Source organism: Drosophila innubila (genome assembly GCF_004354385.1).
Source record: "Drosophila innubila isolate TH190305 chromosome 2L unlocalized genomic scaffold, UK_Dinn_1.0 4_B_2L, whole genome shotgun sequence".
NCBI lineage: Eukaryota > Metazoa > Arthropoda > Insecta > Diptera > Drosophilidae > Drosophila > Drosophila innubila.
In genome coordinates, this window is record NW_022995372.1 from 26,910,098 (window position 1) to 26,936,946 (window position 26,849).

General features: G+C 33.9%; 2 protein-coding genes across 2 annotated transcripts in view; one reads left to right on the forward strand and one right to left on the reverse strand.

Annotated features, from left to right (window-relative positions):
- The first annotated feature begins 3,605 nt into the window (after positions 1-3,605).
- The window catches only part of LOC117781281, a 50,181-nt gene continuing 26,937 nt past the window's right edge, over positions 3,606-26,849 (forward strand). The window contains 1 exon segment of the mRNA XM_034618033.1: positions 3,606-3,903. Within this exon segment, the coding sequence (XP_034473924.1) occupies positions 3,606-3,903 (298 nt within the window).
- Positions 14,964-15,776, reverse strand: LOC117780534 (serpin I2-like). The gene has a single exon (XM_034617096.1). It carries the CDS (start codon positions 15,469-15,471, stop codon positions 15,049-15,051), a length of 423 nt encoding a protein of 140 aa, XP_034472987.1. The 5' UTR covers positions 15,472-15,776; the 3' UTR covers positions 14,964-15,048.

Sequence of the window (26,849 nt, forward strand, 5' to 3'; positions counted from 1 at the left end):
ATTCGATATAGCCATGTGTGCGTGTCCGTCTGTCCGTATGAACAAAAGGATCTCAGAGACTATAAGAGATAGAGCAACCAAATTTGGCACACAGATTTCTATAAACCCCACGCAGATCAAGTTTGAATCAAATGTTAGCCACGCGCCTTTCCGCCCCCACAAATCGCGAAAAAAAACACCACACCCACACTTTTTAAGACAATACGTTTTTTGTGGTAAATAATGTTATCTATTAGTATCATCTATTATCTCACTGAATCGCATGAAGATCTGATAAGTACAACGGCAGTTTTGGCGATTTAATGCTTCCAAAGTAATACAAGTAATTTCTTCATTTCTTTCAAATACTTTTATATATATTGAAATAAGTAACGGGTATCCTATTCTCGGGATCTCGACTATAGTCTTCCGACAAGTTTTTTTTCTTTTTTGGTTTCATTACGCCTGTTTTAGGTCAACTAACCATCGATCGGATAATGTCCATTTAAAGTCCTAAAAATTTAAAAGGTTTTTTTTTTTTTTAAAAAAGGGAAATGCATATTAAATACAAAGTATATGAAATTATTTAAAATTAAAATTGCTCTTATAGAGCCTAATGAATATGCATAAATGAATCTGTTAAGGTTATTAGTCATGATAACGTTAATATGATGAGTACTTATATATTTCTTAAAACATAAATTTTTTTTATTCTTGAATGTCAGTGAAACTTAGATATACAAATAATAAATAATATTTTAAAGATTTGAGATATAACATAAATAGCACTTAAGTATATTTTTGGTTTTGGTTTGAAACTTGGTTAAATTTTTATAAATAAAACAAGTGGGAAAGGCTATAGTCGAGGTCCTGACCATAGGATACCCGTAACTTATTTCAATATATATAAACGTACTTTAAAGTAATTACTACCTATTGGAAACTACTGCATACCTTAAGGTGATTGTATTAAAATAATAACTTTATAAATAAGTTTGGTTTGGGATTACTCCCGTTATACTTGTCCGATCTTGCTGCGGTAAAGTGAGATTATAGATAATATTTATAGAAAACATTATTTACCATAAAAACTGTATTATCTTAAAAACTGTGGGTGTGGTGTTTTTTTTTCGCGATTTGCGGGGGCGGAAAGGCGCGTGGCTTAAATTTAAAACAAACTTGTTCTGTGTGGGGTCTATAGAAATCTGTGTGCCAAATTTGGTTACTCTATCTCTTTTAGTCTCTGAGATTCTTTTGTTCATACGGACAGACAGACAGACGGACGGGGCGTGGCTTAAATTTGGAACAAACTTGACCTGCTCCAACGCATTTGGAGTCTGTAGGTGAAAGTTTGGTATCTCTTACAGTCTCTGAGGTCTAGGCGCTAACACAGACGGACGGAGGGACTGACGGACAGACACAAATGGCAATATCGAAATGGCTGTTGATGCTGATCAAGAATATATATACTTTATGGGGTCGGAGTTGCCTCATTCTTCCTGTTACATATATTCCTTTTACTTATTTTTTTAGTAACGGGTATACAAATATTTGTATTGCATTCATCTTTCTTTGATTTTTGGAAATCAAATAAATTTTATAATATAAAAAATAAAATTTTTATAAATAGTTCTTCTTAATTTTATGATTTAAATACTTATTATTTTATGCTTTTTTTTTTCAAAGTCTAAAATATTGGCGCAATATTAGAAAAAAAAATATATTAATATTTTTTTTCAACCGAACCAATTTTTAAAGAAATTGGTTCGTAAGGGTTTGGGTTTCCGGAGTAAATGATTTTCAAGGTTCGGGTCAAAACCGCTTAGCAGCTTGATATCTTTATGTAGGTATATAAATATATTTTTACGATTCAGACTCGATTTAGCATTCCAAATGCTTGTTAAGTTTGTTGTGTATTGCTCTTCTCTTTTGTGCTGGTCTGTGTCTCATTTTGTGCCGGCTTTTTACATGCGTCTGATGCAGCATTCCCTTAACGACACGCGGCTCCGACCATCATCCTCAACAGTCGACGAAAGGCGCGTATGAAAACAAAAAGGGCAATACGAATTTTGCGATTCTGTGTTTTTGTCTTTTCTCGCACACACACATACGCATACACACAAACAAAAGCGCGCGCACGCACGCACACAGCAAAATCGATAAGTGAGAAACTCACCACGCGCGCTTTGCGCTCTCTTCTCCAATGTTGAGCTCGGGCGCAGTTGACCAACTGCGAGACATTTCAGTCTCTGACGGCATTTTCCAGCGTGTGAACGCGTTTTTAATTCGAGTTTGCATGAGATAATTGTTACAAAATTGTTGGTAATTTAATAATTAAATTCCACTGCAATTTGGACAAAGTAGCGCAGGCAGCGGCGCTTAAGTTAAATTTTTAATGACGCCCTGAAAAGTATGCAATACTTTTAATAAATTGTTCAACAAATTCTAGACCAAAGTGGCTTCTGTGTTGTTGTTTTTGTCCTTGTGAAATGATTTAACCTAAATCGCAGCTTAGCGATTATGAAATAAGCAGACAATTTCGAGTGCTTTCCGTGCCATTCTTGTTGTTCCATCCGGCGAATGACAACTGACAACAACTACTGAGAAACTACATACATGGAGAAAGTCCAGTTGGTTGTGTTACGCCCACGAACTTTGAACCCTTTAGGGGAGCTGGACTTTGTGAAGTCCAATAGTTCGGAACACACCCCTTACGGAAATCAACCCCCACTTTTCTAGCCGGCAGCGAAAAAGAACTAGCTAAAAAGTCTGCAGTCGAGCAAACTCGACTGTTAGAGACCCTGTATTTATTCTGTAAAAGAAGCAAATTAAAAAATAAACATAAATTTAAGTCATCTATCAAATTGAAATTTGGCTCATTTATTTAATTCCTTCGAATTCGGTTTGCTGCCGTTTTCTGTTTCCTATACACTATAAATGTTATGCAATTTTAATTTTCGTTTAAAATTGTGACAAAATTCTTAACAAAATTGATCTGATAAACAAACGGAAATGGCTATATCGACTGGAATGCTTATGCTGATCAAGAATGTATATACTTCTTGGTGTGGAGAAGCATCTATTTGCCTTTTGACAAACATAATCAGGGATGCTCCATAAACGTAAACCAACCGAAAACTAACCTAAAATGTATGGCTATACTTCTTTATATAGACCCATTGTCATTTTTAAGTACAGGGACTAGAACTCTTTACACTTACAGTTTTCTTTAACTTTCTTATGCGCTGCGTGTTTTTCATTCTTTTTATTATTATTATTATGCTTCAAAACACGCATATGCATAGCATACTTACATATACAGTATCTAAGTTTCCTTGTGCTTATTAATGATATCAGCAAATCAGCAAATTTTTATTTTATTTTACTGACCTACTGTAAAAATAATTAATGAATGATGAAGGCACTTCGTGAAATTCAATGTGTTCGATAAATACGCGACAAATTCGAGGACAGTAAGAGTAAAAATTTATATAAATTGTAAAATTTTAAAAAGCAATTTATCAAAATAAAACTAATAACAAAAGTGAACGCCAGATAGAAGCAGAAAACAAAGGAAAAAACATAATCACAGAGAAGAAAGGAATTTGTTTTTTTTTTGGCACAAAATGAGCCAAAGTTTTGATAGTTTAATGCACGGCAGAGGAGGTGGAGGAGAGAGAGATAGTGTCTTTGATGGCTATTCAGGCTATCCGGACCGTCAGTCCTCCGAGGATGTGCCGGAGTCTACAACAACAACCACAGCAACGAATACAACAACAACAACAGCCGGCGAAGAAGGCAACGCTGGATCAGATGCCGTTGCGGGGCGGGATGATGATTTCATCGAGGACAACAATTTTGAATCGAATTTGCGACGTCGCAAAGGCAAAATAATATCCTGTGCCAAGGAGACCATTGAGAACGGTAAGAATCACCAAAATTACTCTACATATATGTATGTACGTATGTATATAGTTTAGATATGTATTTGATGACAATTTAGTCCTGTGTGTGTTTCTATGGCTCACAATAGATTGTCGGCCCGTAGTAAACAAAGAGATATTTTGCATATCGAATTCAAGCTTACAAGAGACCGTAATAGAATGTGGAGATATCGAAATATCGATTTTCTATTTTGGGTAAAACTCTCTAATTTAATTTATAATATTGAACAATAATAATTGAATAATTTAATATTTAAGATATCTATTTACAGGCTACTACAAGAGCTTTATATTTTATGCATAGTAAGAAATGTACCATTTTGAAAATAGTAATCCAATGTATCAACGAATACAAAATGTACTTGAATGTTGTTGGTGCCCTGAATTACAGAGTTCAGCAACTAGCATAGGAATTTACATAGCATACGGATCGCGAGCCAGTTCTATGCTATGTTATGTTAGTTAGCAGTAGAGATGGGCACGAGCCTTTTCAGGCTTCGTATCCCGCGTGCCTCCTCAAAAAATTCACGTGTTCGGGCCTGAAAATCATAAACGGGCCTTTTATCGTTCGGGCCCGGGCCGCAGCAAAAAACCCTGAAGCCCGGTAGGCCCGAAAAGTCGCAATTTCACAGTTTCTTTTCATATGGATTGATAGAATTTTTTCTGTAATAATTCGCTGTTTATATCATTTTCGCATTTCTTTTATCGATTTGCATCGATATTTTTGTTAAGCTTAATTTTTTTTACCTATCAAATGCGTAAATAAGAAAAAAAATATATGAATCGCTAAAATTAGCATAGAAAAATATCAGGTTTTTACATAACAATAAAGTAAATTGCAAATTTTGTTCGATTTTGAAAAAAATTGAGAGTATAGCCTAATTTACACTCGGAGCGAAGTGAAATCGTTACGTTTGCCCTTTTCCTGTTATGTACAGAATTTTGGAATTTTTGTTATCGATATACGTATTCAATCGACCGTGCGCTTTTATTAAGCCCTGTTAAAGCAAATCAGCTGTTCTTAAGCAAAACAAAATGACAAAAACTAATTTAACCAAATTAAATGCAGGAAAGCGTAAAATTAATTATGTTTGTAATTTGTATTTATGTAATTTCATAGTTATGCATGCTTATTGCATATATTTAATTTTATTTATTTTCTATTATCATTGAAGAAAGTTTTATTTTAACTTTTTTTTACATTTATTCAAACCTGAGTTGTTCATTTTTTCAGCATTTATAAGCTGCACCTTATCCACTTTTCCAAAATCATCAAAACAACGCTTTCTTGTTGTGCTCTTAATTGGCGCGCTCATTTTTTTTCATTGTTGACTGACGAAGGTAGGTTTGAAACCTATTTTCAATACGAAATTGCGAAGAGTGGCTTTAACAGTGCAATGTTTTAGTTAACACAACGTTATGCCAATACGTATCGTTACGTAGCGAGAAGTGTGAACCAAATATCAAACTGCAAATTGTAAAATTTTTTCTTCCCGTTTGTTTTGTATGGAGTTTTTGATTCGCGGTCGTTTCGCTCTAAGTGTAACCGAGCCTTATGAAAAAAAAATTTTTAATTTGTTTGTAATATATAACAATTTCGGGCCGGGCCAGGCCTTTTTGAAAATATGACCGGGCCGGGCCGCGCTTGAAAAATTGAATTCGGGCCCGGGCCGGGCCACAAAAAGAAGTCCCGTGCCCATCTTATATAAAATACCTATGTTATTAAAATAGAATTAAGAGCTGTTGTAGCTGCTGCTTGGACTGTAACCAATGCTATTATTTGTTCTATGTCTATGAAGTATCCCTTAGTTAAAGCTTACGCACGAAGCAACTATCAAATTACCCTAAAATGACTTTCAGATTGATGTACTTCCTGTACCGAGATTCTTTGCAGCTAACAGATTCAACGTGTTGTTATTGTTGTTGTTGTGGTGGTGCTGGCATTGTTAGACAAATAAAACAAACTTTACACCCTTTCAATGTTGAGCCAGGAGCTTTTGTGTCCGCTGCCATTGTGTTGCAAGTGGCATCTGAGAAAGTTGCCACTGCAAATGCATTTGACATCCTTTGAATTATTTATGTGCGTCTTCGCTCCTTGAGGCATTCAATATGGGAATGGAAAATGGAAAACGGAAAATGGCAATTGCATTTTTCCTTTTTAATTGATTGCGGCTGCTATTCGTACTTTGTCTTCGGCAGCCATAAAACTATTTTAGCTATTTCTTGAGAGTTTTATCGATTACCATCAGCTTGTTGGCCTAATCAAGGACTGGAGCTTTCAAATGGGCTTTAATCAAGTTTCGCTTAAATATATCTATGTCGTTTTCTTAGTGTTTACTTTAGGCAGTCACTTAATTAATTTCATTAGCTTTTCCGGGTCAAGGTTGTCTGGCATGTGCGTGTCTTACAAATAGTTCTTAATATGAATGTTCCCTTATGATATGTATATGTCTTCGAGTACCTGTATAAGGGTTGGGCATTAACTTATTGCTAACTAACTAACAACCGAGTGTTTTCCATTAGAAGTTTACTATGCTGAACCGACGAGGGTTGTGTTTTATGGATTGCGTGCTAGAAATAAGTCATTACATGCAATTTATACAAGGACCTACGAAAAATGTCAGTCAAGAGCTACCTAAATATCTACATTCATAAAAAAAATGTTCTAAAATCAAGATGTTGGTCTTAGAACTAAGATTTTTGGTCTAAAAAATCCGTCGAGAACATAAAATTCTTAAATTAAGAGAGCACACCTTGATTTTAAGAACATTTTAAATAAAAACAATTTCTTATTTTAAGAATAAATGTTCTTTGATACGAAATAGTACCTATTTATACTTTCCTAACAATTTAAGATTTGTATTATTAAATTAAGATTTTAAGATTTTTTAGATTAATAATCTTAGTTTTAGTAATTTGGTCTTCAAATAATCTTATTTTAAGAACAAATTATTTTAGATGAATGTTCTTGATTTAAGAAGTTGGTCTTTTTTTCAGTGTAGTGTAATTAAAACTAGTATAGTATAGAGTATTTTATTTGGGTCCAGTAAGTACTATAATTTTCTAGCATTATATCAATCCTGGTTCTATTAGAGAGTTAGTTCTCTTATTTAATTATTTGTTCTGTCTACTTATATTAAACAAAACCAAGTTCTAATTACTGTCTACTAAATTATGGGATTATAACACCAGTGTACGAAAGGAATGATTTCCTGTTCAGTTGTATTAAATTTCTGTCTCGATCTGCGAATATATCAGCATCAAATATCATTTACATCATCAGTTAGCGAAGTAAATTAAGGCATTACAAATGTATATAATCTATATACTATTCCAATACTATGGCAAATAACATTCTATCACTACTTAGAAAAAAATTCAATTTGAAACCAATTCTCTTTTTTTACTATCCCTACACGAAAATCCATTCTATTCAATTCAATTAAAAAATGGGTTAGCTCTATTGGTATTCCACTCTACCAAATTCTATTCTGTGTCTACTTCGGTCGAGGATTATATCATTACTTACAATCTTAGCACCTCCGAGCTCGTCTGTATCTCAATGAAATGTTAAGGGTTTGGCTAAAACGCTAACTATTCCGACAATTGCATTGAGAATTTGGAGAATGTTACGACACACGCACGCACCTATACATGTATTTACAATGTCAAATTCGCAAAGAGTTTGTTTAGGCTGTGCATTACGTGTCCCGAAAATGATGGAACAGACTTTAAAACTTTAGCCGTCAAGCTGACGTGAATATCAAGGGATGGGAGTCAAGGATGAGGAATTGATGGGGCAGCTGCATCGCGTGCGTTAGCATGGCGTGAAATATCACAAGTTTTGGCTAGAAATTGGGTAAACGTTGGGCTCTCATCGATTTTCTGGGTTGTGGCCGGAGCTGCCATGATGTCTGGGCCATTAAGGGAATCGTATTCCTCCCCATCATGCACTTCAATTGCCATCCTAGTCACATTCCCGTTGATTGTCTAGGGCCATTGTCGAACCCATTGTCTGTTCAATGTTTGTGTGTCTTTTTGGATGATTGTTTTGTTGTAAGCATTATAAGCGAGCTCTGCTGCCGTCTGTCTATCAATAGAGTCAAGTCATCATCAAAACAACAAAAAAAAACATTCATGTCTCTGGTCTGGGCATGACTGTGGCTGCTAGAAACATAGCTATGGTAGCTATAGATTGGCTATGGCTCGACTGTTGTTAACCCCTTGGCCTCATTTGTATCGCTTTCTTTTCTTCTGACCTGACTGACTCTTCTGTCAACTGTACGCCACCAAAAAAACAATTTGGTTTTCAATATTTTTTTGTACCTATTGCAGTAGAGAAATTATAAAACAAAGTCAGTGAATATCGTAATCTCTTATTTCTGGTCTATAATCGATGCTCTGCTCGATTCTTTACTTATCGTTACTCTCTATTCGATACTCTATTTTTTTTTTTTTTGGAATTAATCCTTTCCCTCTAGTCGTCACTCTGAAGTCGCTCATGTCTACTCGTAAATTTTTACACTCTTCCCTCTACTCGCTTTACCTGTTTGTTACTCGCTAATCGTATTCTACGCAACTTTGTATCCTTCTTTGTACTTCAATATCTACCCGTTCTACTCGTTTCATTCAACTTTTTTTTTCTACTTTTTTGTTACTCGCTTGTTTTTTTAAAGTTGCATGTTTTTTACAATTCTCGCGGACTTTGAATTGTTTTCTATTTCCATGCATTTTCTGGTTGAGTTTGGGCCACTTTCGCTTCGAGACCTGCAAGATTTTGTTGCCTTAACTTGATTAAAGCAAAAGACCAGCATGCAATGTTTATACAGTTGCCTTCGTTTCATAATAATGGCTTAATCTAAGGCGCTTTTGGCTCAATGTGGAGCACAGGATACATAAAAAACGCTTTATGTGTGCTAGATTTTGTTCATAAAGCACCTCATAATTGTTTTTGGCTTTTCTATGACACACAAATAAATTGCTTTCCACTTGCCTGAAGACCAAAACAAACTCTGTCTAATCCAACCTTATTATATACATATATTATAGATCCATTAGTCGCAGTTGCAGCTTGATTTTCATGAACATGTATTGCACTTTAATCCCTTTTTGCATTATTTTAGGTTTTGTTTTAAGATTTTGCTAATATTAAGTAAAAGATTTGTTTTTAGTGTTTACATGGTTTTGTTTGGGTTGCATTTTTTTTGTTTTAAATATTCTTTACATTTTTGTGTTGTTTATATAACGCCTATTTATCGAAAATTTTTAGATTCTTGAATATTTATTTGAATGAGAATAAAATAAAATCGATGGACTCGAAAGATAGAGAGATAAGATGTCCTGACATGTATTAAAATACAAATACACAAATTAAAATCTATGATTATAAAAGAATTGAAACAAATAAAATCTTCCATGCAATATGAACGATATGTAAATAGCTGAGAGTTTGAATGATATTCCCACTGCATTTTACATTTTATATTTACATTTTATCACTGCGGACGGCAGCTCGCGTTAGTGACGAAAGAGTGACGAAATAGCTGAGAGTTTGAATGATATTCCCACTGCATTTTACATTTTATATTTACATTGTATCACTGCGGACGGCAGTTCGCGTTAGTGACGAAAGCATCTCGAAGGGTGCGAAAGGCGACTAACAATATATACAGCTAGGTTGGAAAATTTGTTTCGTAACAAAAAAATTAAGTAATTTTTATGTACAAAGAAGCTCACCCTTTTTACTCAAAGTGCACAATGCCAATTTTCGCTTTTTTTTTTATTGATTTATATTTTAATTTTTTTTATTTATATTTATTTATTTACAATTTTTTGATTAAACTGAATTTTGTTCGTCACAAATTTGGATATCAGAAATTTTGGGACTAGAAATTGCTTTCGTCACTAGACTTTTACCTCGTGTAGAGGTTTTTTCTTGTTACATTTTACTAAATATTTAGATTTTCTAAATTGAGAAGATTAATATATTCACTTATTTATCACGGTGTAGGAGCCTGTGCGTATGTATGTAAATTTAATCAAATTATGCAAAGCCCTCAGTTTATTTGATATTCTATACGTTTGTGGTCGTGAGGTCACGAAAGCTTTAACAATACGAGTATTAGAGGATATGGCTGCGTTGTGTATGAGGAAAATCGTCGAGATTTTTGTAAAGCAATCCGGCAAATAATTGGCTTTTATTTTGTTGTTGAACCTTCTGTGGCTTTTCACAATTTTTTATTCAATTTTTTAGAGCTCTTTTTTTTTAACGTATTATCAATTTGAGTTTACACATTGCACATTGACACGCTGCTGAGCTCAACATACATCCTTCCACATCCTCGATGTCCTTCGTTCTTCAGTAAAAAGTCCAAAAGACGATAACATTGGCCACGATAATGACGAAATGCCTGCAAGTTATTTATGTGCTTTGAACCCGAATCTCAACGCGAATAATATTTGCATACACATTTCGTCTGCCATTCCTTTGATGAGTGAAAAACGTTTTATAAGCTGACAGTTGCTATGCCAATTTTGAAATTTAAGTGAAATGAGCTATAGGTTTAACAGAATTATTATTTCAAGGATACTTACTTCCCAGGGCTATCGATATAATGAGATAGTCATTTAATCAGGGTCATTATAAAAATAATGTGCAGAAATTGGTTATGTCAGCGAATTGGTTTATATACCCCCTGAATCCAAGGTTTGGGGTTGAACCTTGGTTCAATTTCATACAAAAAATTATTTCTCTTCATTTTGAACTAATTAAACTTTTTTTTTAAAGAAATAAAATTTTGATGATAATTTAAATTTATTTGAAGATTTAAATACGACTTATTTTAATCCGAAGTCTCAAATAAAATGCGTAATATTAGAAAACCATACATTTTATGTAATTATTTTTTTTTTCGAACAGAACCTTTTATTTTAGAAAGCGGTTCGGTTTAGGTTCGGGCTCGCAAAGTAAATAGTTTCAAGGGTTAGGTTCATGATCAGGTTCAGGCTGCTTAAAAACCCGAGGTTCGGATCAAAACCGGCTTGTAGCTTTGAGACAAACTTAAGTTAACTATTTCTATAAAGTTTATTTGATAAAATGGTCTATGTCCAATTAAGGAAATACATAAAGATCGTTATGAATATAACTTTAATAAAAATTAAAAAAATAGTTTTCTTTTATATAAATATATTAATTATATATTAATTTATAGCGAGTCAATTTTGGATAGCATTAGTATTTATCTGTTATAGAATAAGGTCAAGTCTTGTTCTTCTGCATTTATATTTTTCCCTAATATTATGTTGCTTGCGTTTTATTTTTGATTTTAAATTTAAATTAATTAATTATTTATTTTTTAAGATCTAATATAAATTTCCAAGTCATAATTTCAACAGCAATCACTCATAAATAGCCTTAATTTGCCCACATGTTATTTAACCTATTTTGAGCAAAATTTGCTAAAAGCGTGTGCTGATTTCAATTTAATATGGACAATCTGTACAGTCAATAAAAAGTTTACTCACATGTTGAGACTTAGCAAGAAATCGTTGTCGTGGGCCACAAACCACGAAACTCACATAATCTTGATATGCAAATGCGTTACAAAATTTAGTATGCTGTGCACTGTGCTGGATTCCCTCCCCATTCCCGTCATTCTGAACTATATATGTATTTGCCTAAGTCTGTAAGGCATTCAAACTGCTTGTCCTGTGGCTGCAAATATCTTTATATGTATGTATACGTGCAATTTAAAGCACACCAAATTTCTATTTTAGGGCGCTGTCATGTTGTGTGCTTATACAACTTTGCTGGCTGTTCCGTCCCTGTTCGGATGCTGTTGCCAATCTATTCAGTCAGGGGCTCCGTCAGGTACTCATGGCTGCAAAATTGTTTAATCCTGCGATTGCCTCTAGCATTGTTTGATTGATGCCAATGCTCACACTGGCTATTGGTTCAAATTCAAATATCTTTCAATTAATGTTTCAACTGCAGGCAGTTTCCCATCATTTCCATCCCTATCATCATCATTATCATTTACAGCATCTACATCATCATAGCGAACTCTAGACATGCAGAGCAGCTTAATTTCCGTTAAGCGTGTGATCAACCATATGCAACGTGTGCACAGTGGAGCAAATCGCGAAATATTTGACATAATGTCGAAAATTGCAGCTATCGATTTGAAACTTGTCATGTTTGATAAATAAACTTTGAGTTCATTTGAACACTCCTACCCTGACCGCCCATATAAGACCACATTGCGGATACGTAATCTTCATGTAAAGGAAATTGCCAAAGGAAATTTTTAATTATTTTTGTAATGTAAAATAGACATAAATATGAAAATAAATAAATATTAAATGAATTATGACTAATTATTAGGTAGTTGAAACTACATATTTGTTCGGATATTGTCGATCCAAACGTTTAGCAGCGTTGCATGAGAGAACTTTACGTTACATACAAGTTGAAAGTTCCGCAAAAGCCGCAAAAAGCATTATTAACATTAATTAAAAGACACTTTCTACTTTATTTTAACATACATTATAGATGACAGAAGACCGCAGAAAGCTAATTTTTACTGCACAGAAGACGGGCACTATTGTTGAATTTCTTTTTTGGACAAAATAAAACAATACAATACAACAATACGATAAAAATTGCATGGTTGCAGTAATAACGAAACTAATTATTGATTATTCATATTTTGATTGTTTTACTTTAATTTTCGACTTTATAGCAAATATTTCGTGATTTTGCCCAGTGTAGTGTGTGCAGTAGGTTATTCATACATATGAATGAGTGTGTGTTCCTATGCCCGTGTGTGGCTTATACCGATGATTCGAAGTAAACAAGAACGTAGGCAGCTTATGGCAAAAACTAAGTATGGAAAAAATTTAAAAATATTTAGTTAACTTAAATGCATATTCTATCAGATTGGTTACCATGTCTCAAAAAGCATAAAAGATTTTCATACTTAGGCTTGATTTTTGCCTGATCGATCCTATAACAGCCATATGATATAGTGATTCGGTTTAAACCAATTTTGGTCAGGATATATAAAACAAAGTCATATGCTTATTGTATCAGTTTGCTTTAGATATCTCATAAAACAAACAAGTTTGTCATGCAAAGACTTGATTTTCGCCCGATTGTTCCTATGGGCGCTATATGATATAGTGGTCCGATTCAAAAAAGAAACAAACTTGACCTGCCTGCAAGATAGAGGAATCTACATACCAAATTTGGTGTCACTAGCTTTAAAATTGTTCTTATAATTTGGATATAAAATTTTTTTTTTTCGATTTGGGGCGATTAAGTGGGCGTGGCCTAATTTTGAAACAAACTTGATCTGCTTGCAATATAGTGGAACCTACATACCAAGTTTGGTGTCTCTATCTCTTATAGTCTCTGAGATCTAGGCGCTCATACAGACGGACATTGCTATATCGACTCGGCTGTTGATGCTGATCAAGAATATATATACTTTATAGGGTCTGCAAAGCTCCTTCTGCCTGTTACGCACATATTCGTTAAAACAAACACAATAGACCCCTGTACTTTTTTCAAGAACGGGGTCTAAAAACCTTTTCGAGGCCCTAGAAGTGAACAAAGACTATAAAATTTAACTTAATTGTTTTGTTAAATTTAACAAAAGGGCTTTAAATATATCTTAAATTAATTTTTTTTACCAAATATATCAATAAGAAAGATAACTCATCTTTGTGTACCCGCAAATAGCTGTGAAAAATTAGAGGTCGACACATCTGTATCTTTTATATAATTTCATGAATAGTACCACTGTTGGAATTCATACTTGGCAACTTTCAATCAATGAAAGATCCAGAGTTTCAATTTTATTTTGTTATTTTATGTGATGTGATACCAATCTGAATGGATTTTAGAAGTTAAAATTTTGTTAGCCAGAGTAAAGGGGGAAAAGTGCCCCCCTCTGCCAAAGTCTTTTCATGTCCCAAGATTTCTGAAATATTATTTTGTGATGGACGATATGCAATTTTACTATTCTTTTTTATACCCGTTACTTACCAAAGTAGCACTATAAAGTTTATATTCTTGATCATCATCAAATTCCGAGTCGATATAGCCATGTAAGTCTGTCCGTCTGTCGGTCCGTGCGTCCGTATGAGCAAAAAGATCTCAGAAGCTATAAGATATAGAGGCTATAAGCCACCACACCCACAGTTTTTAAGATATTACGTTTTTTTTTTGAAAATTTACGTTATCTATTAATATTACTCAGCATCTCACTTAATCGCAGTAATAGCTGAATTCATTAAAAATTAAGGCAATATTAAATAGTTATTTCTATAAAGTACTTTTATATATATTGAAATAAGTAACGGGTAGGTTATGGTCGCGATCTCGATTATAGCCTTTCCGACTAGTTTTAATTCTTTAAGAGATATAAACTTCAAATTTGGTATGATAGTTTGTGAATATTTTGAGTTATTAAAACCAATGCTGCAAGCCTCCAAAATGTTGTTAAAGGTTCGGTTTTGCGGTTCGAGCCATAGAGCAAGACGTCGGTTGGGTTCGCGAATTGGTTTATATACCCCTCAACCCAAGGTTTAGATTCGAACGAGGCTCGGCTCAGAACCGGCTTGCAGCCTTGATTTAAAGCAATCTGGCAAACTATTCATTTATGTTCGTCTTATAATTCCCGGTCAATTTGGTCCAAATCGGTTCCCTATATCATATAGATGCCATAGGAGCAATCGGTCAAAAATCGACTTTAGCCGCATCTCACCGCGACCGATGCGAGCCGGGGGAAGGCGAGTGAAACAAGTAGGGAGCAGAGCCCCTTATTTTTTTTTTAGTATTTCTATTTTTTGTAATTTTATTTAAAGAATTTGACATGCTTGTTTAGTAAAAAATTGCATACAGCATGTCAAGTTTAAGGTTTGAGTAGTTTGCCAGCAAAGAACACTGTGCTCTTCTTATTGATAATAAAGTAATTAAATGGGTGCTCGGCATAAAAAGGAATGGGCTCCACATCGAAAATTCGCATCGATTTAGGAATGAAGAGTATTGTGGTCGCTGCAGCTGCCTCAGTGCCCAACTCAACTACATTTTTGAAAGACTTGTGAATTATATTCGACACTCTTAAGCCGACATCCTCGGGACTCTTGATTCGGCTTGATTCGAGAACAAGTGAGTCATGCCAAGCTGCTTAAAAGCCTCTGTCAGCTCCACTTCAAATTCGGCCTTGAACGTGGGCAACTTAACATCCTCTAGAATCTCGTGCAGCTGCTCCGTGATCTGTTCGAGCGAGGTTCTGCTCAGCTGATCCTCCAACTGGGGCAGTACAGTCTTGCTCCTGGGCAGCACTATCAACATGGAGAAGTCCGAGTTCGCGAAGGGTAATTCTAAAGCAGAGGCATCCAGACTGGGCAGATCAGCGTAACGGAAAGATTCTTGTAAGTTCATCATGGGCACATCAATGCCATCCAGCTCGTTCAAGTAGAAACTCTCATTGCGTTTTCCATGCTGCTTAAATGGCTGCACCCACTTGGCCTTAAAATGCATCGCATTGACCAACACGAGACGGGAGTCGGCATCTAGTGCACTGGCTGGAACAAGATCCTTGATCAGGTTGTCAGAAAACGACAATTGCGAAATAAAAATTAGAAAAACAAAACTAGCAAGCACTTAATTTAAAAATAAAAAATAAGAAGATAAAAATTGGGAAAGACAAAAATAGCATTGGTTAGTAATAAAACATAACTTTGTCTTCTCCTAAGTTTCGTCGTCCCCATTATGTTTTACTATTTTTTTTATTCCAATAACATTATTCCTAATTTTGGCATCTAATTCTCGTCTTCAAAATCTTTTTTTACTCTTTTATTTTTTTTTAAATTTTTTCTTTCTTAAATTTTATTCTTCTTACTTTTTTTTTTATTGTAATTTCTTTAAAAAAATGTTCAGAGTTCGTATTATTCCTGCAAATTATTTACACAAAATAGACCAAGTTGTTGGCACACAAGCGCGTTTCAAACTGATAAGTAAGATTATCATACATATGTTTAGAAATAAGATTACTAATGGATTCGTTGCATAATTTTTATAATAAGACATGTTTCTATAAATAAATGTATTATTAATTAGACATGCTACAAATCAAACAATTACGTAAAAATTCACGTAACAGATTCTTGCACATATTTAATGATATAAACTGTTACTAAACTGATTCGTTGCATGCCTTAACTCAAAGCGTTATGTTATATAATTATTTATTAGACATGGTGCAACGGCATCAATATAAATAGTCCGTGGTATATAAATATACGCTGGAGTTAAATTAAGAATTTTCTGCAGGGAAAATGCGCTATTAAGGTCTGATTTTCATACTTCTCCTCATAATGAAACCCAAGAAAATGGGTGACAGCGAATGCTGTACTTTGAAAGCCGACCAACTAAAAACTTTCATTCATAACTGACCGATTCTCAAGCGAAATATCATTTGCGATCACAAATAAATTTGGTCACAAAATTTATTTTATAAACAAGGGGGCACCGCCCCCTGCTCGCTTCGCTCGCCTACCCCCGGCTCGCTTCGCTCGCGGTGAGGTGCGGCTACAGTCGAGCACGCTCGACAGTAGGATACCCTGAGCCCATGTACTCTTTTATAAAAGTTGATTGTTGCCCATTTTCAATGGGCTCAGGGTATCAAAAATTACACACGCGAAACTATGAACAACTTTCGGTTTTCTGAAGTCACTGTGCTTATCACTGCAGACTACGTTATTAATGCCTCACTGAACTAATACATCACTCGATTACGATTACGACTTGCGATTTAAATTTATCAATTTCTAATTAATTTCAAATAAGTTTAATATAATAAACTTTAATATAATAAACTTGTTTAAAATTAATTAGAAATTGATAAATTGGTAAATCGCAAGTCGTAACCGTAATCGCTTGCAATCGATGTAGCGTGTGTCAAGAGTAGCCACAAACTACAACTTTGCTCAGCCTGCAATCTGGCAGCACCCATTTTCGTCTCTCACTCTCTCCCACTTACGCAACAAATTCAAGCCTGCCAAAGGCTGCTGCAGTGCGCGCGAAATTTGAAATAAAAGGCAATGTCTAATTTTATGAGATTCTTAAAGCGGAAAATGCTAAGTTTTTTTTACAACGATAATAAGCAGATACTTATTATATATATGTGTAAGGAATCGAAAATATTAATAATTAAAATTATTATTTTGCAGCTTTCAGTGCTCGGCAAAGATGCAAGAGTAGTGCTGCAAAATGATCGCTATTTCTCTCATGCAATTTCATACATACATAGCTATCAGCTTCTGCTGATTTTTGCCATGCAAAAATACATATTTATATATTAACACAATTATATTTCAATCAAATTGTATATTTGTATATACATAAATTATACATTAACATTTTCATTACATGATATCGATAATACTTTTGCTTATCGCTTAATTCTTATTTGGTACCAAAAAAAAATGGGTACTAATTCGTTCTGTCTTTGTGCGCGCCTTGCATACAAACGTGAACATGCTGTCTCGCTCGCACGTTTGATTTGCCATCCAAATGTAATTATTCAACTAAATCTAAATTCCGAAATAACTTCTTTATTTATGGGTCAATCGCTGTGAAATTTTCAGGGTCGTTTAATACGCATACTTCTCAACTGATTGTTCAGTTAGGGAGTGCTATGTCAAAAATTGCGCCTGTAAATCGTTTTGTGCAATTTGTGGGCGAAGGGGGCGTGGCACCTAAAATTGGAAACAAACTTGACCTGCGTATGGTATCCAGGAACCTACATAACAAATTTGAAGTCTCTAGGTCATATAGTACTTGAAATCGAAGCCCAAAAGAAAATTGGTACTATTTCTTACTGTGTTTGTGCGCGCCTTGCATACAAACGTGAACATGCTGTCTCGCTCGCACGTTTGATTTGCCATCCAAATGTAATTATTCAACTAAATCTAAATTCCGAAATAACTTCTTTATTTATGGGTCAATCGCTTTGAAATTTTCAGGGTCGTTTAATACGCATACTTCTCAACTGATTGTTCAGTTAGGGAGTGCTATGTCAAAAATTGCTCCTGTAAATCGTTTTTTTTTCAATTTGTGGGCGAAGGGGGCGTGGCATCAAAAATTGGAAACAAACTTGACCTGCGTATGGTATTCACAAGCCTGCATTCCAAATTTGAAGTCTCTAGCACTTACAGTCTCTGAGATCGACGCGTTACAACAGACGGACAGACAGACGGACAGACGGACAGACAGACGGACAGGGCTAGATCGACTCGGCTGTTGATCCTGATCAAGAATATATATACTTTATGGGGTCTGCCACCCCTCCTTCTGCCTGTTACATACATTCTGCCAAACACATTATACCCTTTTTTGCCCATTTTCAATGGGCTCAGGGTATAAAAATACCCCAAATATGTGCAAAAAGCAGTGGATTGGACAGAGTTGCAACGAAAGCATTCACTAGATTTTTTGGCTCAGATTTACTCTTAGTAGTAAATTGCGTGTGAATTAACATTTTCTACTACTTTTGATAATTAGTAGAAGAAAGTTTAGATCTTACAAAACAAAATGTCTTTACGATGTAAAAGTCTAGTGACGAAAGTCTTTCCATTCCCCAAAATTTCTATAAATATATAAAATATTCTTAAAAAACGGGTGGAAGTTCGCGCTAATGACGAAACCTGAAAGAAGGGTGCGAAATGCGTCAAGCAATATACCTTTAAAATTTGAAGTCCTTTACAAAATAATAAGCAGCTTCTATTTGGTCGATTAAATTGTTATAGTAAATTTTTAATTTATTTTATTATTAGCATGGAATTTTCTAAGTTTAAGCTATAAGTGGTTGGAAAATTGTATATTATTTTTTTTAAATACATGTATCAATTCTTTTTCTATTCTTGGTTGTTTGTATAGTTAAAATTATTATTTATTCATGTTCAAACGACATATAAATTTATATGTAAAGCATTATATGTCAGGTTAGGTAGGCTAATAAAATATGTATTCATATAATTATATTTTTTGTGACTAGTGCACTAATTTATAAGGATACCCCTGTAGCACTAGGAATTAAGAATCAAATAAAAATACTAAAATACATAAAAGCATTAAGCACATAAATAATCCAAGATATTTAATAGAATCTGCTTTTCACTTTATTATTAAATATCGACTCAATATTAGGTGATTTTTAATAATCTTATTTTTCAGTGTAAATTTACTTTAACAATGCTAGAAAAGCTTACATGTTGGATGAGTTTTAAAGTTAAGAAAGTAAATACGTTTTTATAGTTAAAGATTACAATTTATCTGAGTTTTAATTTGTTCCACCTTTATAAATTATTCTCTATTTCTATTTCTATCTCTATTTCATGATGATTATGTTTTCTTAATATGTTCTCGAAAAAATATCGGATAATTTTATGTTTTGTTTTCCGTATAAAATTGTTTAAGGACCACAAGCTTGAAACAGTTTATTTCCTATAACCCAATTTTCATGCAATATCTAGCTATCTATTAATCTATTCAACTGTTAACTATGTGCAACAATTTCCTGCATGAAGCCCAACCCAAGTATACTTGGCATGTGGCACACGTATTCCAATTGGGTGAAGTAATCCATTCCTCTTGCCACTCCAGTGTGGCACATACTAGGTCGAAAGTCGAAACATCTTTGAGTTGTTTGGTAAGCCAATCTGGCGATCTATCTGAATTTTCCGTGCGCATATTCACATTGTTGTACTTTTATGCCCATGTCCGAAGAACAACCGCATGATGGAAACAAAAGAAAGTACCATGGAAGTTCCTGCTGCCATTCTCATTCCACAACTGCCTATCTTTTTTCAGATACTGCAGTTGGTTCACTGTTCGGCCAAGAAATTTCCAAAAATGTGCGCCTAAAAGCACTTGGTTGTCTGTATTTATAAATGAATACTTGGAATGTGCTTCGTTTTGGTCTTGGCAGCCAGCCAAAGGGTCGAATTCCCATCGCTTCTCGCCCAAAAGGTGCTTGAAGGTGCCGCAATTGCTCTTGGAGGTGGTCTCCGAAAAAGGGAAAATGGAAAAATCAATGCGACCGAGTAAAAGGCTGAAATTTGCAACATTTTAAATTACAATATCTCAGAGTTGATAATGCAATTTATGCGCTTAAATGGACTTTAAAAATCTTGACGTGAGCTTTATTTTACAATGATTTTACCACACCTCAAAACAGCGACGTAATGAAAATGGCAAATGTTTTGGTATTCATCATACGCCTCGTGTCACAACCTCATCGTTCTTGCGGCCTTTGCCATTAACTCAATTGATTTTTTACGCTTTTTTTTTTTTTTGATTAATTTTATGTCATACTTAGAAATAGTTTCGCATGCATTTTTTCATTTATTCTGCACCTGATTGTAGTAGATGATACCTATTTATTTATTTATATTGATTGGCCAATATACGAGTTATTCGTACCCTTGTGCTTTCAGAAAATAATTAAATTTACATTTCCCGAAATAAATTTCCACTTAGAGGACGGAAAAGCGCAAGTCGCAGGACATAATGCAAACATGTCGAAACGTTTATTCAATATAGCCCGATATGAACAAGTAAAAACAGATAGGTGCTGTACAGAGGAATAACAGTATAATCAAAACATAACTAGGAAGTTAAGAGCCATATCTATTTTTTAAGTTCATGGCAGATATATTTTAATTTAATTCAAACTCTTACACGTTGAATTTATTCTGCCATAGCTCATTATGATCAAGGATATATTACTAATAAATATTCTTTAATTTGAATATAATTTTTTTGTCAACTTTTTTATTTTTCCATTTTACAAACTTTCTTAGAATTATTTCGTTTTTCAATGAAAACAAATTAATGCATTTGTACAAATAAGATATAAGAACACGATATAAACTTTGCGAGTTTGGATTGTGTTATATGTATTGCAGTTTCATATTTTTTTATTCGGAATTTGTATATTCTTGTCTTTCCAATTATATTTTTCTATACCTACATTTTAATAGTTTTAACTATCTACGCATTCATTGATATCATCATTCTACATTTTATCATATCAGAATATATTTGTAACCTTTTATTTATTGATTTTGTGAGCAGAAAAATCTAGCAGCATTCCACTGTAATTTTCCCATGTGCGTTCTGACTACATACTACGTACATACAGTCGAGAGGCTGCTGCTTTACTAAGTGGTGTTTGATGTTGCATGCTCTCTGCAAGTTCTTTTCTCAATCTCCCCTTTGTGGAAATGTTTTCCAACAGCTTAACACATGTCCTAGTGTCAGCAAATCAATTTGACGAGAATTTATCCTACCGTATACAAATGTAGGCATCCCCATGGTCACCTTAAATGTCAGTGCGTGTCTAAAGGATGCTCCGTATGCTCTTAAGCACTTCAGAAACATTGTTGTAGCCACAGCGTCCACAAATTATGATAAATTCAAATGCCTTCACCGCACTGATTTAACTGCTTGTATGTTGGCCAAACTGGGGTTAAATATTCTGGCAAAATGTTTTCAATGGGCGTGTCCCTCATGTTAGGACGTGTACTGTCTAATGAAACCAAATGTGATTTGCCTGTCCGGTTGTGTTGCCACAAATTTTTTGGTGGTCCGGAACTTGCTTTCGTGGTCAGCTGTCCCGTTGATGGCTGATGGAGGTTGTTATGTCTATTGCTGTTGTTGTTGTTAGCTGCCATTAAAAGCAGCAATCAATCATGTTTTTCGGTGGGCGAGGCCTACAAGCTCATAAACTGAAAGCGAAACAACTTTGTCGATTTATGGAAGCTGTGCTCAACGTGCTGTAAAAGCAATTAATCAGGCATTGGGTGTACAGTAATTGAGTTGGCCAACACAAGTAGATATTTAAATGCTATAGAGTTGGCCAATTTAAGAAGCGAATGGAAATTGGACATGAAGTGTGTGCTGATAAATGAGATGGTTTATATAAGTGTCGACGTCTGTAAGCTATGTTATCGGTTAATCTTTAAAGCTGTTGAGAATTAATACTTCTGGAAAACAAGTAGCAGACTTATCAATGGAAGATATCGCGAAATATTTAATATATATTTGTTATATAATGATCGATCCCCTGTCTTTCGAATAACGACAGATAAGCGTAGAGATTACTAAAAATTTCGAACAATTTATAAAGCTGTGGACATTTTGGACATCTACAGTCTTGTATAGACAATATAATTAACACAAAAGCCTTTAATTATTCTAATAATATATTTTAACCTTTTATTTTTATGTAGTAATTATTTTCTATACTGTCCATATTTATAGTTTTTGTAGATTTTTCTTATTAACCGGAATACATTTTTTTCATTTATTTAAAGTTTTATCGAATAATCTTTGCAGTACCCATATTTTTTTAAATGAAATTTGTGTAAACAGGTTACATGTTATTTATACAATTTATAATTACTGCTTAGGCTGATGACTGTGTTAGAGTTTAATCTGTTTGGGAAACTTGCTGACTTCTCTGTATGATATAATAATTATACAAAGAGATTTTTAATTATTGAATAACTTTTGAGCTCACCGTTGCTCAACGTTCTAGAATGTATAAATATTGTAGCTATTAAAATAGATTTGCAGCTTATCACTTTTGCGTGAAGTGCTTATATTTCTGTCTTTCGTGATTACATCGCACATACAGCTATCAACCTACAGTTAACTGTGAAATGTTTGTCGCATTTACCTATGAAACATAATTCGATACACAAGTATGTTAAGCACAGCTTTTGACTGACATCTTGCTGTCATATTAAGTATACGCACATTACGCATTCACCGCGGGCCATTTGAGTGCGTGACAGTGTGATAAAACCACAATGTTTGCTGGCAAAGCTGTAAAAGTGTTTTATTTGCGCACACTTTAAATAATAATTGCTTAATATCATTTATTTAATGCAATTAAATTATGATTTGCGTTTTAAAATCCATTAAGGCCTCTTGTATGTTGTCTTTGTTTTGTGTTATGTTAGATTAAAATGCCAACGTTAACAAATAAATAATGTTTGACATACACGCACATACACTCACACACATACATACATGTACACTCTCAAATTTCTCTCAGAATGTCCTTAAGCCGGCTTGTCTTAGATGCCTTTTTTCTGCGTTTTTGTTGTGTTCGGTGCTTCTTCGTCCTTGCTCTAAGTGGATTTTCATTATCCATAGATAGCAGGGCAAAGATTTATTATTTAATTTGCGCGTATAATTTGTAAGTATGTCTCAACATTTACTTAACCTGACAACCTTAACCTTAACCTGTTTGGGGGCCATCAACGTTCGTGCCAACATAGGCATTAAGGGTCATTAAGTCGTCAGCAGGTTCAGTCTTTCAGGTGATTTTCTCTTTGCATTTCTTATCGCATAAAGTTAATTTTAATCGAAATGTGTTTAAGCAAAATTAATTTGGAAATATGTAATATAAAGTTCTCAAGAGACGTTAAAGAAACTTTACTGATTATAAATTAATTGGCATCACTTTTAAAAATTAATTTTTAAAATCTGGGTAAGTTTGACAAGGTCATCTTTTCTTGACATTATTTCTTTTAAATTTCAACAAGTCATACAAGCTTATGGCATCAGCTTGACAAACCCCTTTTAGATGTCGCATAGTGGGACAATCTCTCATTATTTTTTTGCAAAAATCATATCTTTTGAACTAGTAAAGATATTTTAGAAATGTAAAAAGTATTTGATAAAAAGCTTTGAAATGAATGCTTGCACTGTAAGATAGGCTCACTGGGTGTTTCAGGTTTGCCTGTCTGAAAAATATATCTGAAATTAAAAAAAAATCAATTTTTATATGTTCAAAATATGTATTTTAATTTTTTTTTATCTTTTAAACAACATTGTTTAACATTTAAAAAGTTGTTTTTCGTTGATTACACAAAAAAAAATAATTTTTTTTTTTTTTAAATCTTGTATGATGCCTGGCAAAGCGAAAACGGACGATAGTGCACTGCGCTCTTCTTCTTCTATCACCATTTTTTTGCGAGGTTGTATCAGTTTTTGCACTATAAAGTAGTCGCAGCTGGACGCATGAAAGACGGGATTAATTTGGATAGAGAATTGAATACCAAAGAGTCCTGTGGTAGTGGAATAGTGGCCAAATGTGGCGAAATGTTAGCTATCTTCATAACCAAACTGATATTATATGCATTTAACTTGGTTTTATATATCCTGTCCAAAGTTGGTTCGAATCGGACCACTATATATTATACATAGCTGTCATAGGACCGATCGGGCGAAAATCAAGTCTTAGTATGAAAATCTATTATGTTTTATGAGACATCGTAACCAATCTGATAGAATATACATTTAAGTTAACTAATTATTTATTAATTTTTTTCATTATTAGTTTTTGCCATAGTTAGTACGGGGTCTCCGACAGTCGAGTATGTTCGACTGTAGCACCGGCGCACTAGTTTTTTTTGTTACTTTATATTTTTATTTAAAATTTTTATATTAAACTGAATTTTGTTCGTCACAAAATTGGATATCAGAAATTTTGGAGCTTGAAATTGCTTTCGTCACTAGACTTTTACCTCGTGTAGAGGTTTTTTTTGTGGGGTATCAGAAATTTTTGCAATTGCTTTTGCTTTTGACATTGTAACTTTATCATTAATGCAGGCAGATACTAAAATATATTTTATATTTATATATATAATTTAGTTGTTGAATTTCTTTCATATTTAAAAAAAATTTTTTTTAAATTATAATGAAAACTAAAGGGATTCGCCGCCTACTCCCTTGGCTCCCGTTGCTACAGTCGAGCATACTGTACTGTCGGAGACCCCGTACTTACTATGAAATAAAAGTTTTTTATACTAAGACTTGGATTTCGCTCGATCGGTCCTATGACAGCTATATGATATAGTGGGTCGATTTGAACCAATTTCGGTCAGGATATATAAAACCAAGTTAATTGTTTATTGTATCATTTTCGTTGAGATATCTCAAAAAACCAAAAAGTTTTTTTTACTAAAACGTGATTTTCGCCCGATAAAAAAATGTATATATTCTGTTAACAGCCAAAATTTATGTTTCATATACCAAAACACGCAAAGCATACTCAAAATTAAAAATCGTTAGAGCCGTTTTGTCAGAAATCGCCAAAATGGAAGGTAAAAAACTTTATTTCACATGTAAAATGTTACCTGAGTACTTGAAAAAAAAAGTTTAAAGGTACGCCTAAAAGCCCTCAAACACATCTTTCCAATGATATATAGAACATATCTGTAGCTTCTAAGGCTTGGAAATTGTTGTTCAATTTTAGCGGGACTTAGCGTTTTCCCGCTAAACTAGCGGTTTTTTCAAAAAGTCGTAAAACAAACAAATCTAGATTTTTTAAATGGAATAGATCCCCATCATTACATCTAAACTTTTTTAGCGCTTTGATACAAACAGACAAACAAACAAACTGACTTTTCATTTCATTTTGAGAAGTCTACTAAAAATTTCAAATTTATTTATCTTTTGAACCAGTTGTCGGATTTAAGTGATCGAGGTATCAATCGACGCGTAGTTTTAATTCGATAATTATATAATATTATAATTATATATATAAAATTATAATTATTATATATATAAAACCCAACAGCCCCATTAGCTGCAATCATTGAAATTTTTCCCCTCCCACTTACACCCCCGTATCTCATAACCCAGGTGAATTAGAAAAGGTTTTAGTCTGTCATTTTGTAAGTTTGGACTAAACCTTTCGACCGGTATACAACTCGATCTGATCGGACAGTCATAGCTAATTTTCCAAATTAGCTGTATATATTGCTAGTCGCCTTTCGCACCCTTCGAGCTGCTTTCGTCACTAGCGCGATTTGCCGTCCGCAGTGATAAATGAACCTACTTTTCATGTGAAACGAAAAACATAAAGATCGGTCGCATAATTTGTCTACAAAACAGTTTTAAAGTTTGTATATCCGAGTTTTCAAAAAATGGGTCAACTTTGAGAGCCCATCAATTTTAACCTGATTTTAAAAACCTTTTCGATTTGTTGTTGGATTTTTATTACAATCGCTTTTATCGAAAAAATGATTTTTGCTTTTACGCCCTAATGTCCCACAGTGTGACGTTGAGAAGAAGAAATAAGAAGCGACTAATCTTCTGTCTTTAACCCTATTATTCTATCCTTTGTCTTCAATCTTAAAGTTGCCGTGGGCGTAGCATCTTGGACTTATTGCAACAGCTCATTAATCTTTTTTAGAGTTCGAGGGTGTCTATCCTTACTCGGGTTAACTGTAGCGATAACTAATATTAATATTGGCTTTTATTTAATTTGTGATTAGTATTTGTATAAATGTACAAATTCTTTCTACTAGATATGAATATGTGGTGGTTGATTTCATCATATTTAAAGACAATTTTTATACCAGTTACTTAAAAAAAAAACAAAAGAATGTATGTAACAGGGAGAAGGAGGCATCTCCGACCACATTAAGTATATATATTTTTGATCAGCCGAGTCGACAGATCTCAGTGACCCCACGCAGGACAAGTTTGTTTTAAATTTAAAAAAACCGTCAGTTCGTCTGTATAAACAAAAGTATCTCAGAGACTATTAGAGATGGAGTAAACAAATTTCGCACATAGATTTCTATAGACCCCACGCATATCAAGTTTGTTTCAAATTTAAGCCACGCCCCTTTCCGCCCCGTAAATCGCGAGAAACCACCACACCCACAGTTTTTAAGATAATACAGTTTTTATGGTAGATAACGTTATCTATTAATATTACCTATAATCTTATTTAACCTCAGCAATATCGGACAAGTAGAACGGGGGTAGTAGCTAGCCTAAGATATAAATAAAGTTATTATTTCAGTATAATCACCTAAAAGTATGAAATA